At 40.7% G+C, this 19,941-nt stretch overlaps 1 protein-coding gene across 6 annotated transcripts in view; it reads right to left on the bottom strand.

Annotated features, from left to right (window-relative positions):
* Window positions 1-19,941, bottom strand: part of TCF4 (transcription factor 4) — a 327,929-nt gene that overhangs the window by 51,559 nt on the left and 256,429 nt on the right. For 5 of the 6 annotated variants that reach the window (XM_069963163.1, XM_069963159.1, XM_069963157.1 and 2 more), the window contains one exon: window positions 1,205-1,310. In XM_069963163.1, the coding sequence (XP_069819264.1) occupies window positions 1,205-1,310 (106 nt within the window). Of the gene's footprint in view, window positions 1-1,204; window positions 1,311-6,430; window positions 6,492-19,941 lie in introns of those variants that run through there. The other variant, XM_069963162.1, reaches the window with a different exon arrangement.

The following is a 19,941-nucleotide window of genomic DNA, read 5'->3' as shown; positions in this document are numbered from 1 at the left end:
ACTCCTAGTGTCTGGAGAAATTGAACGTCGCCCCAGGGAGTCATAGAAAATATGGATACAGCCATAGGCTCCTTACTGGAGTCAAATGTCAAATGTTTGGGTTCAGAGAATGTTGACGAACCCAAATCCACTCAACACAAGTTAAGAATTTCCTAAAACCCATATGGCCACGAGACTTACTATAGTGTTTGCTGAGGCAGCAGTTGTACCCGGGCCTTGGTGCCAGAAGAGGCCCAATGATATCACTACCACCCAAAAAGTCACCAGCAGGGGCCCAACTAAAAAAGGGCAAGGCCTCATAACAAACTTTTGATTGGGCCCCTCTCCTCTCCCCCATTCCACTGTAGGTAATCCCCCTGTTTTTTAGCCTTCCACCCAGTAGATAGCATATGTTAGGCATCTTCCCTGGTATCCCCCCTAAGTATATAGTGCCTTCCATGGTAGGCATCTCCCCTGGTGTCCCCCATGGTAGGCATCTCCCCTGGTGTCCCCCATGGTAGGCATCTCCCCTAGTGTCCTCCATGGTAGGCATCTCTCCTAGTGTCCTCCATGGTAGGCATCTCCCCTAGTGTCCCCCATGGTAGGCATCTCCCCTAGTGTCCCCCATGGTAGGCATCTCCCCTAGTGTCCCCCATGGTAGACATCTCCCCTAGTGTCCTCCATGGTAGACATCTCCCCCAGTGTCCCCCATGGTAGACATCTCCCCTAGTGTCCTCCATGGTAGACATCTCCCCTAGTGTCCTCCATGGTAGGCATATCCCCTAGTGTCCTCCATGGTAGGCATCTCCTCTAGTGTCCCCCGTGGCAGGTATCTCCCCTAGTGTCCTCCATGGGAGGTATCTCCCCTAGTGTCCTCCATAATAGGCATATCCCCTAGTGTCCCCCATGGTAGGCATCTCTGATGTGGTGGGCCCCATAGCAGCTGCTATGGCTGCTATGGTGGTAGTTACGCCCCTGGTCACCAGCAGTACATAGTGAATATAAAGGTCTTGTTACATATTCTGCAGTGGGGCTCAGAAGCTTTAAGCCAATGTCTTTGTTGATTTGGTTGTTTCCGCATCTACATGAACAGCCATGTCCTGTTGGCTTCAAGGTTTCATAACAGAAAAAAAAATCTGTTTCCTGTGGGTTTCCATGTGGACTCTCCCATTGGAATCATACAAAGAATATATAATAAATATGGATACCAGGGATATTGCTTTACCTTGCATGAAGAAGGAACTAGGAAAAGTGCTGGCGGCTGGCTTCGAGGATGGGTAACCTGGTGAATCCCTATTGTAGTCGGCAGTGCTTGCTGATGGGGCATAAACCTGCAAATAAAGATATAAACACCATAAGAATTTAGAGAAACCGATTATTACAGTTAGAGCAATCATAAGTAACATATATAGAGACGAGAAGCACTCTATAAACAAGATGAAAATGGACCCAACATTATGGTATTAGGCCACCAAGGAAAAACAGGCCTAGTGTTTAGGACCACCTGCACACCCTGTTCATAATAATCCACCATGTCTGCTAACAAGTTTCTCACAGGTCCATACCACCTAGTGAAAAAGAAGGCAGCATCTAACACCACTCCCCTAACACTCCATACCCACAGCTGATGTCTTTATTTTATTGTCCATTGCAAAAGTATTGTAGTAGTTATATTCTTGTATATAGGAGCAATATTATAGTAGTTATATTCTTGTATATAGGAGCAGTATTATAGTAGTTATATTCTTGTGTATAGAAGGCAGTATTATAGTAGTTACCGTATATTCTTGTATATAGGAGCAGTATTATAGTAGTTATGCGAACTGGAGAGAGTGGAACATCCCATCTATGGCTGATACTAATGCCGCTAGGCCTATATTAAAAATCAACACCAGAGTGTCTGTATATGAATTGATCAAGCCATATTGCCCCGTGTACCACCGCGCAGGTCCTCTGGTCCACACGGGTCCCTACGCTAACTCCACACCGTGTCGGTCCCATTCTCTCCAGTTCGTGTATTATAGTAGTTATATTCTTGTATATAGGAGCAGTATTATAGTAGTTATATTCTTGTATATAGGAGCAGTATTATAGTAGTTATATTCTTGTATATAGGAGCAGTATTATAGTAGTTATGTTCTTATATATAGAAGGCAGTATTATAGTAGTTATATTCTTGTATATAAGAGCAGTATTATAGTAGTTATATCCTTGTATATAGGAGCAGTATTATAGTAGTTATATTCTTGTATATAAGAGCAGTATTATAGTAGTTATGCAACACACAGAAGAGGGGGTCGCAAAAGTATTGTAGTAGTTATATTCTTGTATATAGGAGCAGTATTATAGTAGTTATATTCTTGTATATAGGAGCAGTATTATAGTAGATATATTCTTGTATATAGGGAGCAGTATTATAGTAGTTATATTCTTGTATATAGGAGCAGTATTATAGTAGTTATATTCTTGTATATAGGGGGCAATGTTATAGTAGTTATATTCTTGTATATAGGAGCAGTATTATAGTAGATATATTCTTGTATATAGGAAGCAGTATTAAAGTAGTTATATTCTTGTATATAGGAGCAGTATTATAGTAGATATATTCTTGTATATAGGGGGCAATGTTATAGTAGTTATATTCTTGTATATAGGAGCAGTATTATAGTAGATATATTCTTGAACATAGGAGGCAGTATTATAGTTGTTATATTTTTGTATATAGGAGCAGTGTTATAGTAGTTATATTCTTGTATATAGGGGGCAGTATTATAGTAGTTTTATTCCTGTATATAGGAGCAGTATTATAGCAGTTATATTCTTGTATATAGGAGCAGTATTATATCCGTTTTCTATCAATCACTTTCCCTCTCACAATCTCTTTTCAGCTCATACAGATGCATTACGACACAAAAGGAGTGATAATTAAGATTTAAAAGGGCATTTAACAAAGACAATTTTTTACCATTTCTGCAAGATATTACTTATGTTTACTGCATCATTTACCTATACACAATGAATGGAGTTGCCCTTTAATCCTCAACTTTTTTTTCATTTAAACGCATGTTATATTGTTACTTGCTACCTTCAAGACCAATAACCATAAAAGAAAACCCTTCAACAGGCAGAATTCCCATAAACACTACCTCATAAGTGCCTTGACTTTTTGTGTAGGCTACCGCAACAATTCAATCTTTCATATCTGTTTAATCATTTGGTATTAACGCCATTCAAGAGCGACTTTTTATGGGTTATATTTTATTCTATTTTCTTTTCCAGTCGACTCCCATGTATCCAATAAAGAAACACATTCATTGTGTCTCCCTATTAAAGATTTCATTCTTGGATCTGGCGGAACAACGGAACAATGGAACAAAATCTAATAAGCATCATATCACTTGCACAGTAAATGTTCCCTTCAAAGACACATGAAGGAGACCACCAACATACAGGGCGTATTAGGAGAATATTTTTATTTATTTTTTTTTTTACATGTGTGCCGTAATTTTAAGGTTTGCCAAAGAAACAGATTTTCTCTCGACAGAATTCTGTAGAATCTTCTCAATAAGAAGAGCACATTTATGCCTTGTTTATACCGTATATAAACATCCCACCATACAACAAAGGGTCGACGCTCATACTGTTTCTTCTGTTTAGAGGAAAGAAAAAAAAATATACAAAAACACAATGTTATTTTTTTATATTTTTATTTTATTTTTTAAGTTCTGTTTTTTCTCCCATTCTTCTTCTTTTTTTTTTTATTATTTTTTAGAACGCTCCTTTCCAGATGGCCAGAAAGACTGAGGCGCTGTCATCTCGGTGATGAAAATGGATACCCTCCTGCCTCCATTTTGAAGCAGGCAGCAGATCACAGAATTGGCAGGCTGCCTACTCTGACATTCGCTTGTCACAGCAAAATGAAGGGGAAAATTCCACCAATAAAAAGACATCTGCAACATTAACCAATTCAGCGCCTAGGGGGTAAGGCACTTGGCTACGAGTCGCAAGCGTTTCTGAGGGGCCTTGGCCGGCATGAAAAGGTTAAAAATAAAATATTCCCTTATTGCAGTGATGAACACATAGAAACGATTAATTCTTTATGGGAACGCGTATCACAACAGCGCAATGTCACTACCCCGTACGTGTAGGCTAATGAATCTCTGTGCGGATTCCACTATGGGAGACATTTTTGGATGGAGATTTAAACAGACGACGTGTCAGGAACTTAAATATGGCACCCATACCTCTGCGTTATGCATTTGGGACATTTATTGAACATCAACCTGGCAATTTTGACAACATTTTTGAAATACGCTAGAACAAACAAAAAAGTGATAGTTTTGGCTATCCGTAAGTTGGGGTGAATAGATGTATTATGTGATCTTATGAGGGGTATAGTGTGGAATGTAAGATTTTTGTTGAGACAAATTCTCACACAATCATGGTGATAAAAACTAAAATTTGGCATGATTTGCATAAAACACACACACACACACCCATATATATATATATATATATATATATATATATACATACACACACACATATATAAGCTTAGATGATTTGCAGTGCACCATATTTAGGTTTCTTCACTGACAAGGAGGCGTGGTTTGGTAGAATGTGGGCGCGGCTGCAGTGAAATGGGAGTGGCTTAAATGTGCCAAATTGGACTAATAAATGGTCTAAACTTATGCTTTGTTTACACAGAACGATTATCGGGCGAATTTTCGCGATAATCAAATTCAAACGATAATCGTACGTGTAAACGCGATAAATCGTTCATTTTGATCTTTTAACATGTTCTTAAATCGTCGTTTGTCGTTCGCAAAAAATTCGCCAATCGTTCCGTGTAAACAGTCATTCACTGATTTTACCTATGTGTGAGATAGGCTTAAGCAATCGCAAAACGATCACAAAACGAATTTTCTGTACGATATATCGTTCCATCTAAACGCTGATCGTTATTAAAAAAAAAAAATCTTTACTTCGAAATCGTTAATCGTACGATCGGGCCAATAATCGCCTCGTGTAAACGTAGCATAAGGGTCCATTTACACAGAAAGATTATCTGACAGATTATCTGCCAAAGATTTGAGGGCAAAGCCAGAAACAGACTATAAACAGAGATCAGGTCATAAAGGAAAGACAGATTTCTCCTCTTTTCAAATCCATTCCTGGCTTTGGCCTAAAAGGGAAAAATGCAAAATCCCCAAAAAGTTTTAAAAAATTCCATACATTTCTATACAGATGATAAGAGGCGGCAAAATAAGGCTAATTTCACAAGTGTTTTTTTTTTTTATATTTTGGCTTGTTCCCATATTTGGCTTATTCGTGTATTGCGTGTTTTATGTAAGCATTTTTGGGTGCCATTTTTCAACTCACACATGATTTCTTTTCTGCTTTCAGCAAACATCTGGCTGCAGCGACAAAGAAAAAATGTGGAAAAAATGGCAGGAAAAACGTGGCAATTTTCTTAAAGGGGTTATCCAGGCTTAGAAAAGCATCTTTCAGAAGCATCACCTCTCTCCTGTCCTCAGTTTGAGTGTCATCTATGTCTATAAGGCTTGCTGTAAAGTGTGTCACTAAATGCTGTTCAAAATAGCTTAGGTAAGATGGCAGCATAACAATGTACAAAAAAAATTAAATAAAAAAAAAAATTTACAGTCAGAAAATAGAAACAAATTAGAAAAAATATGTTCTAGTATCTGACTCTGATCAGTAAAAGATAATCTAGGAGACACATTCCCTCCAATAAAGAAATATTCTGTGGTGCAAACGTGTATTCTGCTCCAATGAAACAATAGGCCGCCGCTTCCTCTACCGCCACATCATAAGATCATGTAAGAATAGATGACTTTATATTGTAAGGAAATCGCTTCTCTGTGACTAATGGTCTGGACATTATCCTGTCCCCCCCCCCCCCCCCCCCCCAAGAAACAAAAAAAAAAAAAACACAGTTTCACTTCCCAAACATTTCTGTGGTCTCATGTTAAAAAAAAAGACAACGAAAACAATCGGAGAGATTGAAGGTGACGGCACCGAGTGTAGTGTTACAACATAGAGGGGATTGTGAATAAAAGTTTCTCGACAATTGTGGGGGTTGCCCTTAGCAACCAATGAGATTGTTGCTTTCATTTTTCGTGTGTAAGGTGACTACTAAGAGGAGTCATGGTAATGGTTGCTATGGTAACTATGCGGCCTTTATAACACTCTATAAGATTCTCTTTGTTGCCCATAGCAACCAGCTTTCATTTTACCAAAGCAGTATAAGAAATGAAAGCCGAACTGACATTGGTTGCTATGGGCAACCTAGAGAGCCATAAATCTCCCTCTGTTTTTTCAAGGCCTAAAATGGAGGCTGTGCTGAAAAAGTATTACGTGTATACCAGAGTACTCTTTATGAATAACAGTACAATACTACTAATACTAGGTGGCCATAATATAGACTTACTCCACCGTTCATATAATGGCCGCAAAACGGGACCATGGGATTTTGATGAAGTCGTCCTTAGGTCTGTTTCACGATATAACTGAAATACTGCCACCATGTGGTTGGATGACTGCGAGACAATTTGATATGTGGGCCTATGGAGGGGGACTCCTAATTATGTAGAGGCTGCAGTGAATTGCATCTATAGGCTCAAACAGGGTACATGGATAGAGATGTTCTAAAGCAAACATCCCCTTTAAGACTCCATTAAATGGTGACATGGGACGGCGTGAAAACTGCAGTAAAATTGCAGCTGTTTTTAATTATTTTTTTTATTTTTTTTTTGCATCATGACTGATTATTCCCTATGGGGAGACGTGGTCAGAGGTTTTTCCAAAATTAAATTTTTTTTTTTTTTAATCTATGTACTAGTACTCAGTATTAGAAGTTGAGCTGAGCCGAGGATTTTACCACAAGACTTTATGAGGTAACATTGCCCAATATTAAGGCGACATGGAGTTGCGTAAAATATATGTACAGTAGCATGTCAGAGGGTACTCCAAGTGCCTATAAATGGGGCCCATAGCCCTGTAGTTCCTTTAGGGTATGTTCACACTGAGCAAATACGGCGGTATCTTGCCATGCTTATTGTCCTGCAGTGAGTGAATGGGAGGGTGAGATGTCACTTCTTTGAGTCAGAGCCGCGGCAGCAGAGGGGCATGTGTCTCCCATAGACGGGCAATGACACACTGAGACAGGCGGTTCAGCTGCGGAATTCCACCTGATTTGCTCAATGTGAACATACCCTTATACAGCAATGAATACCCTGCTCCAAAATTAGAGGTAGAACATAAGCCTATAGATTTCTCTCCCAACTTCAGTCACTACGCTAAACAAAATTGTATACTGAAACATTACATTGATTTCTTTTGCCATGTTTGTATGGTTTGGGGGTGGAAACCTCTTCTACTACATCTGACAAACTCAGTTCTGCTACATCTGCGCATATATCTCTCTCCCTAGTTTATAATTTATCCAGCTCAGTTGAACCTCGTAACACAAGTGGAATCTCCCTTTTTTTTTCTATTTCATATAAAGTCACCACCGAGATTTACAAAGTGATCCTTGTCGTCCCATGATTATCAATCATATCAGTACATGAAGATCACGGAAAGGTAAAATATTCCACTATGTTGGGGGTTATTTGGGATTATTTACGATGAGATGTGAAAGCTGCTAAATCTGATTTATGTTCCGACATGAGGTGACTTTCCGGTGAGGGCTGCATTATGTTATTAGGGCATCACCACTGTAACTTCATCCTGTGCTGTAAAGTGCAACCAATACAGCATATCTCTTCATGGTTTGGCTATACGGTGGCATACTGTAATCCAACTTTACTCATCTAACTGTTGTTATAGTACTCAATAGTACAGCTACTTCATAAACTGTGATAGATTTCAATAGGGTTGCATAACAAGGCCCATTTCATACCGTTTCTTCAGGATCGGAATTCGCATAAAAATTATAAAACCAAAGTCCCATTAAAATCAATCAATAAGGGAAGAAAAGAGAAAAAGAAAGGGCAGAGCGCCTCAAAGGGTGACTCCGTATAGCAATAGCTGAAAATGCCACAGATACAGGTTAGGCTCACCTGATCGGGTTGTGAGCAGTCTGATAGATGTTATATATATATCTCGGCCGCTGCAGGAGGAGATCCACCGTGATCTACTATGGGTACGGACAGGCAAATGCAAAATCCAATATTGGACAAAAACAAGGATACGAATACTCTGGGCAGACCAGATGTCTATAGGCTATTTAGCGTTTATTAATCCAATGGTAACTGGAGCACTGGGCTCCTTGTATCCTTGTGGTTTGACAAAGGGAGCCCAGTGTTCCAGAAACGCGTTACCATTGGATTAATAAACGCTGAAAAGCCTATAGAAATCTGGTCTGCGCGGAGTATTCATATCCTTGTTTTTGTCCTATATTGGATTTTGCAATTGAAATCGATCCGAATCCACATAATAGTTTATAGCTTCCTTTTAGGCCTCATTCACACGTCCCCATAATTGTAGAATTTATATCCCGTATATATGTGCCTATTCACACATCTGCAAATTTTGCAGACCTCTAGTGCGGAACGTAATAGCGTAACAGACACACCACTAGAAGTCTATGGGATACTTTTTTTATTTTCTGCGGACGTTGCAGACAGTACCTCTGCAACGTCCACAAAAAATAGAGATCCGCAATTCTAGCTGGTGTCATCATTTTGACCATCATTTCCGCAAAACACATGGGTGATATGGATGCACTACGGAGGAATTTTTGTTGATTGCGGAGAGGAAATTGCAGACTCAAAATATGGTCCCCAAAAGTTTTCAGGATCGTATATTATTTCCGCAAACATCATGTGCAAAAGCAGCATTCTTGTTGCATCTGCAACCCATATTTTTTGCGAATTTGCAAAAGTGATAGTTAAATTAAAGTGATACATATTTTTTGCGGACATTGCAGATGTAACATCTGCAGAAAAAAGTGGATCCCCTAGACTTCTATTGGTTTATTTTTCCAAAAATGTTTTCCGAAATGGACTGCGAATCCATAATACAATGGATAGTGTCAATAGCCAAATAGAATGGGCCCTGAATTTGTTCATAATTGCAGATCTGCAGAAAATGTAGACTCTGCATCAGGTAGCCGGACATAGATCGGCATTAAATGGGGTTAATCTGTGGCCAGAACCGAGGCCAAATCCTCTGCAACAAAAGAACAAAAAAAACCCTAAACACTATTTTTTCATAAAGTTGGGTAACAACCCTCATGTAAGTTTATAAAAACATCTTTATTGCTGGGTAAGGCGTCTTCAGACGAATGATTGTTATATTATAGATGCCACAAGCTCTCGGAGCGTAATAACTCCATTATGCATTGCAATAATGTTAATTAAGACGCACAAAGACAAGTGGGTGTTTTTGTTTTCCAGAAATAGCATTTCTCCCACCAGTAGAGGACGTGGGCAGAACAGTGATCGGAAAAGCTGCTACGTGTCTTACAAAGGGTAAGGCTAAATCAGGAAAGTGACCCCCAAGTCTCAGCACGTGCCGTCCCCAACCCCCACCATAATAAATTCATCACTGTCATATGGAGGGTCTATGATGATAACAGAAGGTGACCTACATGAGTTCGGGTCACTGGACAGATGTGCATACCATAGGGGCAAATGCTACGGATGAAATGGGGCCTATGGACATAGTGACTGCAGTTCCCTTTCAGGATGGGCAATATATCCCCTCAATGGCATTTCCCGGCCTTTGGACCTCCACTATGTGGCCTTAATAAAGTTTAAAACTCTTGGGCCCAGGCACAAAATATGTACCTCTCCCCCATTGTGTTATATATAATACTTCTTAGGTGCTATTTGGGCCATTTAACCCCTTGCAGACATCAGGGCTGTTGAGCATCTGCAGTCTCTACACCCACAGACAGTAGTGGACTATAATAGGTCCTTTACGGGTGGTAGCCAGGGGACCTGAGCTCCTGGGGGGCCCATGGCCACCCAAAAAGACTTATACTTTCAGTGCTGTATTGTCTCCTGGCTACAGTTCTGCAATTATTTGCAAAAAAAATTGCTGCTTTTTACAGCAATTTTGGACAAATGAGGACATCATGACATTATCTATCCTACTATGAATGCCATGCTAGTGCTGCCATAGGTACAGTGGGGTGGGGGGGGGGTGGCGGGGCAGGCTTGGTGAACAGGCCGGGGCCTATAATAAAGTTAATCCACCCCTGCCCACAGGCATAACTATAGGACAGGGAGGGGGAACCTTTGGCTCTCCAGCTGCTGCAAAACTACAATTCCCATAAAGCTAAAGCTTTGGCTGTCCAGGCATGATGGGAAATGCAGTTTTGTAACAGCTAGAGAGCCCTAATATAGGGGGTGCAGAAGAAGCAATTGTACCTGGGCCCTGGTGCCTAAAGGGTTACAATGCCCCTTTGTTAAATAAGAAGCCACGCCACCAGTATTATAAAAGCACATGGTAGATTGGAAATCTTAATATAAGTTTAGCGTTTCTTTTTCTCTATTAAATTCAACGGAAAGCAAAAATCTGCCATAAAGTGTATTGCCGAAAACAGCATGATTGCTAAAGCTTTTGCTCTAGAAAGTTTCTGCAGAAAATACGACCCATGTGAACTGCCCTTAAACAATCATTAGTCACCATGTACCCCCCCCCCCCCCCTAAGACCTGGGCCCCAGTTCCCCTGGGATCGTACCTACATTTCTGGTCTAGTGAGCACAGTCTGCTTGAAACCGTTGAAATATAAAAGAAACCATGTGTGCTTATAACTTCAAGGTGGCGACTATGGAGATTTCTACTCTAAAACAAGTGTACTTAAATGAGTCATGAATTAGTGGGGTGGGGAACAAGCCCAGATAGCACAGACTGACCAAGTGTTGCTATAATATATACTGTATAAGCATATTGTATATAAAAGTCCTTGAGTGCAGTCTCCAAAGGATATATACTAGATATGAGCGAAACTCAAGCATACTTGAGTCTGATCATTCAGCATTTGAATACCAGTGGCTGAGGAAGTTGTATGCCGCCCTAGGGAGCCCTGGAAAACATGGATACAACCTATGGCCTATGGCTCAATCCACTTTTTCCAGGGGTCCCTAGGGCTGCACCCAACTTCTTCAGCCACACTTCTTCAACCACTAGTATTCCAATGCCGATTGACTGGACTTGAGCATGCGCTCATCTCTCGAGCATGCGCTCATCTCTAGTATATACATTTTTGCAACCCCAATTTTACCATTGCATATATTGATATTATCACTCCCAATCGATCCATACATTGGGTGAGGAGGAGGGATAAACTTGTTCTCTCCAAGAACAAAAGGATTGGGCAGTTGAAATTCAACATGCCGATCCTTCCCCCCCTTACATCATCTGTAATTGGAGAGTCGGGAAGCTCTCATACTTATTAGACGATTGACCAGTTCTGCCAAAATCGACTTTATTGCATGGAGGCCTAATATCAGACATAGCTAATGGTTAAGACTGGCACTGTTCCAGGAAAAATACAGACCTCCATGATACATAAGCAATAGGATATGTCTGTTTACGGTTTGCCATCATGTACAGTATGCTTGTAGTTAAAAATGTACAAAAAAATTAAAAAAAAATCTACTACACACAGATGGCACAATAATGCAATACAAAGAAAAGAAAAAAAAAAGTAAAATTTATGGAGACGTTTTATAGACGACGTCTTCTAATGGTCGCCCCGGAGCCCTGACATTAGCGTAATTCAATTATGCTGCAAAAATATAATAACAAAATAATAGAAAATAAAAACTTTATAAAAGTGAAAAAGAATGAAAATACACAACGAGTATCGAATCCCGACTCACCGGTGAATGGTCCTCCGTGGTTTTAGATTTTTTTAGATTTAGAAAAAAAAAAACTGTATCCATGGAAACACCTGGAATCTTTCCGTCAGATGATAACTGTGTACGTGAAGTTGGCAGGTTAGTTATCTTCGTCAGTGAGTTACATTTGATTTGCTGTGTTAAGAAAACAAGCGACTGCCAAAATTCCGAGAAAGTTGGCCCTGGTTAAATACGCTTGGAATTGATTATATTACACCTGACTGAACATCTCTCACAACATCATGGACTCATTACGTATCTGGTCCAGGTGAGACTTGTCTTATAGTGGATACAGCTCTCTGGGAGATTCTGCTATGGCATTGATTGACAGGATAAGTACTGTACATCACCACCACTTCAGGATATTTCTGCAGTCGAGGTCCAACTTCCATGTATTTAGAGTGACAGCTTATGATCGTTCTTCCTGTTAGGCAGACCAACTCTGCTTTTACTAAATCACTCATGTCTATGTTAGCACTGAACAAGTCTTCAGAATAAAGATGCAGCTCTCTCTCCCCTCTCTCAGCAGGAAGTCCCAGCATGCCATTAAATACAAGCAGATGAATCATAAGCAGGTACTAAGGAACAATTTCAGGCCCTTGTTACTCCCTATCTCTGAAGGACAACCCTAAATATTAGTAGTCAGCAGACGCTTAAGTGATGAATAGGGAAATTATAGCTGAGATTGACAGGAAGAACCTCTGCAGCTCTCTCTCCCCTCTCTCAGCAGGAAGTCCCAGCATGATCTTAAACATTAGAAACCATTTGAATTATAAGCATGTAGTTACATTAAGACATTTAGGCCTTGTCTCTCCGTGTCTCTAAAGGTCATCATCTCCAACAACCCTGACGGAAAGAGAAGTTATGGCTTAAATTGATAGGCAGGGCTCCTGATTGACTGTAATGTGAACAGCCCCTCATGGTGAACGGCAGACAGACTATATGCATATTTTGGTCAGTTATACACTTACAAGATGGGAACTAAGGGTAGGTTCCCAATGCTAAAGTATACTGAGGCCTACAGCAGTGGGGGCCATTGATTTTAAGGGCCTGAATGGAGTCACCTAGTGACTCTGCTTGAGTCATATATAGTAATTTAAAAGGATTGAGGAAATGAGGGCAGCATAAACTAGCGACTTGCTGAACACAACAGTGTATTACTTACATCAGTCTGTTCAGCGGTTCTTCTGATATGCAGGAGAATGAGATTTGTGCCGCACCCTCCATCTGCCTTCCAGCTGCTGATTGAGAGTTAAATGCCTATACACAGCATGGATAGATAACTGCCAACCAGCAGCTGGTAATCGGAGTGTGCTGCTGCTCATAAATATCCAGGACTACTGGGCTCACGCTCATCATGGATTTGTGCCGCATCCCTACCCTCGCCCCCAGCTGCTGATTGAGAGTGGAATGCCGATACACAGCATGGATAGATAACTTCCAATTAGAAGCTGTTGGTCGGAGTTTGCCGCTGCTCATGAATATCCAGGACTACTGGGCTCTCGTTCATCATGGATTTGTGCTGCACCCCTCCCCTCGCCCCCAGCTGCTGATTGAGAGTGGAATGCCTATACACAGCATGGATAGATAACTGCCAACCAGCAGTTGGTGGTCGGAGTTTGCTGCTGCTCATGAATATCCAGGACTTCTGGGCTCACGCTCATCATGGATTTGTGCCGCACCCCTCCCCTCGCCCCTAGCTGCTGATTGAGAGTGGAATGACGATACACAGCATGGATAGATAATTTCCAACCAACAGTTGGTGGTCGGAGTTTGCTGCTGCTCATGAATATCCAGGACTACTGGATATATGCAACTGAGTCCCATTAAATTAGAATATAGCAGCAGAAAGTGAACTGAACTGAACTGGCTCTGATCGGGCCACTAAAAAGAATGGCGCCTGCTGCTGTATGCCACAGTACAAATTGGCATTCTGTATTCGAATGGATGCTGACTGATACAAGTGACATTCAGAGTGAACCTCGCCCAAGAATGTAGAAGCTTCTTGGGCCCAAGTAGTATGTTAAGTTGGACTATACTTGCAGCAATCCCAATTTTGCCGAAACAATCCTCCAAAGTAGGCCCCTAAAGGGTCAGGGTTTAGGTAGACATTGGTAACTTAAAAGGGGGGGGGGGCATTAGAACTTTGTTCTTATACTCCCGACCCCAGGAACCAATCACGATTCCCGTTCTCTATAATAATATAATCAACCTTTCTTTGCCACATTGCAAAAATCGGACAAAGAGCGAGTAAAGGACATAAACAGAGATGAAAATACAGATTGTTTCTAAAAACTGCAAATACTACCAGACAGTCTTGGCACCGGCCGCGCACTGAGGGTGTAATAAACAGGTGGATAAAGTTCCCACCGACATCCTGCCAAGTAAGACAATCTCCCATCCAAATGCGATTAACTGTATTCATTTACCAGATATGAGCAAACATAACAGAGAACATACCAATAGGACAAATACAGAAGTCATGGCATCCCGGCTCCGCACAGCAGACTTATAGCCATACGGCATACTACATCTACACAGAGGGTTCCCATGTACTCTGCGCTATGTATACAGCTCCGATGAGGAGCCATAAGGTACTCGTCTAAAGAGAAAAAGTCTATGTAGATGGATTGTAGACTACTGTGGCTGTATAGCATTAGACTAGAAGAACAAAACCGCTTTCTTCTAATAACAGCGTCACCCTTGTCCTCAGGGTTGTGTGTTGTATTACTGTTTGGCTCCATTCACTTCAATGGAACTGAGTTGCAACATCATATACAAACTGAGGACAAGAGTGGCACTGTTCCTAAAAGAAAGCAGAAATTTCAATCATGGGGTTCTCTACTTTATTTCCGTATGAATTTTGAGGGGTTATCCAGCGAGGAGAACCTTTTTTTTTTTTTTTTTTTTTTTTTTTTTTAAATCAACTGGTTTCAGAAAATTATATTTAGAAAATCTCCAGTCTTCCAGTACGTATCAGCTGCTGTATGTCTAGCAGGAAGGGGTGTATTCTTCCCAGTCTGACACAGTGCTCTCTGCTGCCACCTCTGTCCATGTCTTGAACTGTCCAGAGCAGGAGAGGTTTTCTATGGGGATTTGTTACTGCTCTGGACAGTTCCTGACATGGACAGAGGAAAGAATACACCACTTCCTGCAGGACATACAGCAGCTGATAAGTTCTGGAAGACTGGAGATTACAAATCTATATACTGTAACTTTCTGAAACCAGTTGATTTGAAAGAAAAAGATTTTTCCTCGACAACCTTTTCAACAGAGATGGATCCTCTACATTTTTAGGCTGGGTTCACACTATGTATATTTGAGGCTTTACTTGGTCCTCATAGCAACCAAAACCAGGAGTGGATTGAAAACACAGAAAGGATCTGTTCACATAATGTTGTAATTGAGTGGATGGCCGCCATATAACGGTAAATAACTTCCATTATTTCAATACAACAGCCGTTGTTTTAAAATAACAGCAAATATTTGCCATTAAATGACGGCCATCCACTCAATTACAACATTATGTAAACAGAGCCTTTCTGTGTTTTCAATCCACTCCTTGTTTTGGTTGCTATACAGCCTCAAATATACAGCCTCAAATATACGTAGTGTGAACATAGCCTTAGCCAGTATAGTCCAACATTTTAGTGACCATTGTGACTATTAAGCCCCCATTGATGGTAATGACAGCTGGTAGGGATCTATCATGATCAGCTTATGCTTGGAGAAAGGAACAAAGTGGACAAATCCTTTAAGTGGTGGTTGCTTTTTTCCCCCCATGTACTTGTTTTTTAGTAAGTATGGGGGAAGATGGAATACAGATGGATAGGGGACAGATCGAGAAGTAGAGAGGAGGCATAGTTTCTTGTAGTACTTTCTGGAAAATCATTGCACAAATAGGTTCAGTGAAAAGACATTGAAGGCCCTTATCTTACAGAGTTATGCTGCGTTTACACAGAGCGATAATTCGCCCGATCATGCGATTAACGATATCGAAAGAACAATGTTTTTTTAATAACAATCAGCGTTTAGACGGAACGATATATCGTATGGTAAAATCGTTTTGCAATTGCTTAAATCTCGCACATAGGTAAAATCGGTGAACAACTGTTTATACAGAACGATCTGCAAATTTTTTGCGAACGAGCAACGACGATTTTAGAGCATGTTGTAAGATCAAAATGAACAATTTCTCGCTCGTCGCTTGATCGTTCGCCGCGTTTACACATAGGATTATCGTTTGAATTTGATCGTTATTGTGCAAATTCTCACGATAATCGATCCGTGTAAACGCAGCATTATACAACTTTATCAAAGAAATGTAAACGCTAGATAGGTAATAGATAGAAGATAGATAGATAGATAGATAGATAGATAGATAGATAGAGTCATAGATAGGAGATAGATAGATAGGAGATAGATAGATAGATAGATAGATAGATAGATAGATAGATAGATAGATAGATAGGAGATAGATAGATAGATAGATAGATAGATAGATAGATAGGAGATAGATAGATAGATAGATAGATAGATAGATAGATAGGAGATAGATAGATAGATAGATAGGAGATAGATAGATAGATAGATAGATAGATAGATAGATAGATGGATAGGAGATGGATAGATAGGAGATAGATAGGAGATAGATAGATAGGAGATAGATAGATAGATAGATAGATAGATAGATAGATAGATAGATAGGAGATGGATAGATAGGAGATAGATAGATAGATAGATAGATAGATAGGAGATAGATAGATAGATAGATAGATAGATAGATAGATAGGAGATAGATAGATAGATAGATAGATAGATAGGAGATAGATAGATAGATAGATAGATAGATAGATAGATAGATAGATAGGAGATAGATAGATAGATAGATAGATAGATATGAAAATATGAAATAGATAGATAGATAGATAATAGATAGATAGATAGATAGATAGATAGATAGATAGATAGATAGGAGATATATAGATAGATAGATAGATAAATAGATAGATAGGAGATAGATAGATAGATAGATAGATAGATAGATAGATAGATAGATAGGAGATATATAGATAGATAGATAGGAGATAGATAGATAGATAGAACATGTATTATATAGACATCAGGGGAGGCTGCAGCGCTAGTGATACAGACAGCTTTCCCCAGTATAATTTCTATTCTAATAATAACATGTAATATATAGACATCAGGGAAAGCTTAGTGTCCTCAAGCAGCAAAGCTAGCCATAGGTAACTGTGCTGGGACCAGGGCTTGTGCAGCCCTGCAGTTCCCAACAGAGCCACTGGTGGCAGCAAAGGGGTTGTGTCACCACTTACTACTGCCACTCAATTAAAAATGTGTATAACTATTAAAGAAATGTAAACTACCCCTTTAATACATATACAATAGATATGGGGTTTTCACAACCCTATCAGATCATTCTGAACTGCTATAGCGGATACCTCTAGCCATGGAGGTACAGTACATTGCAGAAACAGATCATTGATTTTAATGCGCGCCTTGTAATTCTTCTTTTCCCCTGTGGTGGCACTGTAGGGAAACGAAACACAGTTGATCGCTGGAGATCTCAGCAGCGGGAAATCCTGCAAATAGTTTATCCCAAGGTTTATACATAGAATAAATTCCCGAGAGTAATAAAGCCAAGCACCAGGGTGTCTGGCAGGAGCCCTCCATACACAGGGATGCCAACCCTCTCTGATACTATAGCAGTGCACCATGGGAGGCGTCTCTCCTGCAGACCCTCCTATAGTCCCATACACTGATGTTTTCCGCTGCCGGTGAATATATGAATGTGTAACTTGCACAATGCTGCGGCTGATCCCCAGGCACACGCACATTTTCCTTTCCAGCAGTGTAAAAGTAATGAGATAAAGCTATCTGGGCGCCCCCTGCGGCACCTTGTTTTGTAAGCAAACTAAGACCTAGTCTGCGCCGCTAACAATGCAGCATTAACCTTATTAACATTGTGTCCTCTTTTTTTAGGATGTAAACAATTAGCGCTTTATTTTTAATTGTTTGGTGTCTGGTTTGATTTTAACACCATGCTGCATAGCGGGGTGACAGATCTACAAGAGGCTTACTAGCTGCAGCTGCGGTTAACGCTGCGAGTGCTGATGGTTTGCTGGAACTATACAGAACAATCAGGGACTGCTAGACAGAAAACAGTCCATCATGCTTAAAGTTTGTTTTACGATATTTTGGCCACAAGGTGGCAGCATACACTAGCTATGGCTGGTTTCACGCTGCCTGCTCAGGCTTCCAAGGGGCGATTATCACTCCGTAGAATAGAGACAACGATCAGCCGATGATCGTGTCATCGGCTGATCGTTTATTTAGCTTCAAACCTAAAATCATCGGGCACCGACCGCGCATCGCTGCGTGGAATAGCGATGTGCGGCGGACGACCGACGATTCCACAAGCAGCATACATTACCTAAGCATGTTGCAGGTCTTCTCCTGCGCTCCTTCTTCCTCCCGGTCCGCAGCAGCAGCTTTGGTGTTGCCTGTCATAGTTGACAGACCGCTCAGCCAATCACTGGCCAGGACCACAGCGGGCAGTGATTGGCTGAGCGGTCTGTCAGCTCAGACAGGCCGCTCCAAAGCTGCTGCGACGCGCGGGACTGGGAGGAAGAAGGAGCGCAGGAGAAGCCCTGCAACATGTTTAGGTAATGTATGATGTTTAAACAAGGGATGCATGGACATCGGTAACGATGTCCCTGCAGCCCTCACTAAAAGATTATCGGGTCGTGGAATAGACCCATTAAACTAGCAGATCGGTGCTGGTTTACATTATTGATCGGGCCCCCATTGGCCCATGGAATAGGACCCTAAGCCGTGGTCAAACTAGGACTTGCATCCAGAAAATACACCCCTATTCTATAAGGCCTGATACACCCGACCATATTCTGTACAACCTGCATGGAGCTGTAGTGTAGGACCTATAGTATACTGGTGGTACAATAGCACGAACCATCAGCAAATTTGTCACCAATTCCAATTCCAATCCCCTCAAAAATGGGCAAACCATGTTATTGATGAACCAATAGCTGATCGGTGGCAGAGTTCAAGTTCCCACATACATAATAAATAAAGTCAAAGGAAGACAGCTCCATTCATCATGTAGTGGCCATGCTGGGTAACTGCACCTCAGATCTCATTCACTTCAATAGAGAAGGAGCTGCAGTAACCAAGCATGACCACTAGACAATGTACGGAGCTGTTTGCCTCTGGCTCTGTTCACCATGAGTGTCGTGGCTGTGGCAGGGGTCATAAATAAATAAAAAAGGCACTATAGGAGAATATCTGTTCTATATGGCACCTGGCAAAATTGTATTATTTGTTTTAATTTTTCTAATTAACTGGTACCAGAACGTTATATAGGTTTGTTAATCACTTGTATTTAAAAATCTCAAGTCTTCCAGTACTTATCAGTTGCTGTATGCCCTGCAGGAAGTGGTGTATTCTTTCCAGTCTGACACAGTACTCTCTGCTCCCACCTCTGTCCATATCAGGAACTGTCAACAGCAAGAGAGGATTCACTACTGCTCTGGACAGTTCCTGACATGTACAGAGGTGGCAACAGAGAGCACTGTGTCAGACTAGAAAGAATACACCACTTCCTGCAGGACATATAGCAGCTGATAAGTACTGGAGGATTTAAGATTTTTTTTTTAAATAGAGGTAATTTGCAAATCTGTATAACTTTCTGGTACCAGTTGATTTAAAAAAATAAATAAAATAAATAATATAATAATAATAATAATAATTAATTAAAAAAATAAGGCACCATATGGCAGCAGACAGAAAACTTCTATCTCATTGTCCAGGAGCTGTATTTGGTAGCACAAATCAGGCCTCAAAAGGCATCTAATTTTCTCCAATTGCCCAGCATGCCCTGCTTGTTCAGTGTCTGTCCTCAGCTTAGTATCACATTTTTAATGTTACAGACCAAGCAGTGCAAAACCGAAAATCATGGAAGTCGTTCATGGTGCAACTTCACTACCAAGAAGTGATACTACATCTCTGGTCATAGCTGCCTCGTATTCATCACACTAAATGCTGTAAC

The sequence above is a fragment of the Dendropsophus ebraccatus genome, chromosome 3, assembly GCF_027789765.1.
Source record: "Dendropsophus ebraccatus isolate aDenEbr1 chromosome 3, aDenEbr1.pat, whole genome shotgun sequence".
In the NCBI taxonomy this organism is placed as follows: domain Eukaryota; kingdom Metazoa; phylum Chordata; class Amphibia; order Anura; family Hylidae; genus Dendropsophus; species Dendropsophus ebraccatus.
This window is presented reverse-complemented; position numbering and strand designations above follow the sequence as displayed.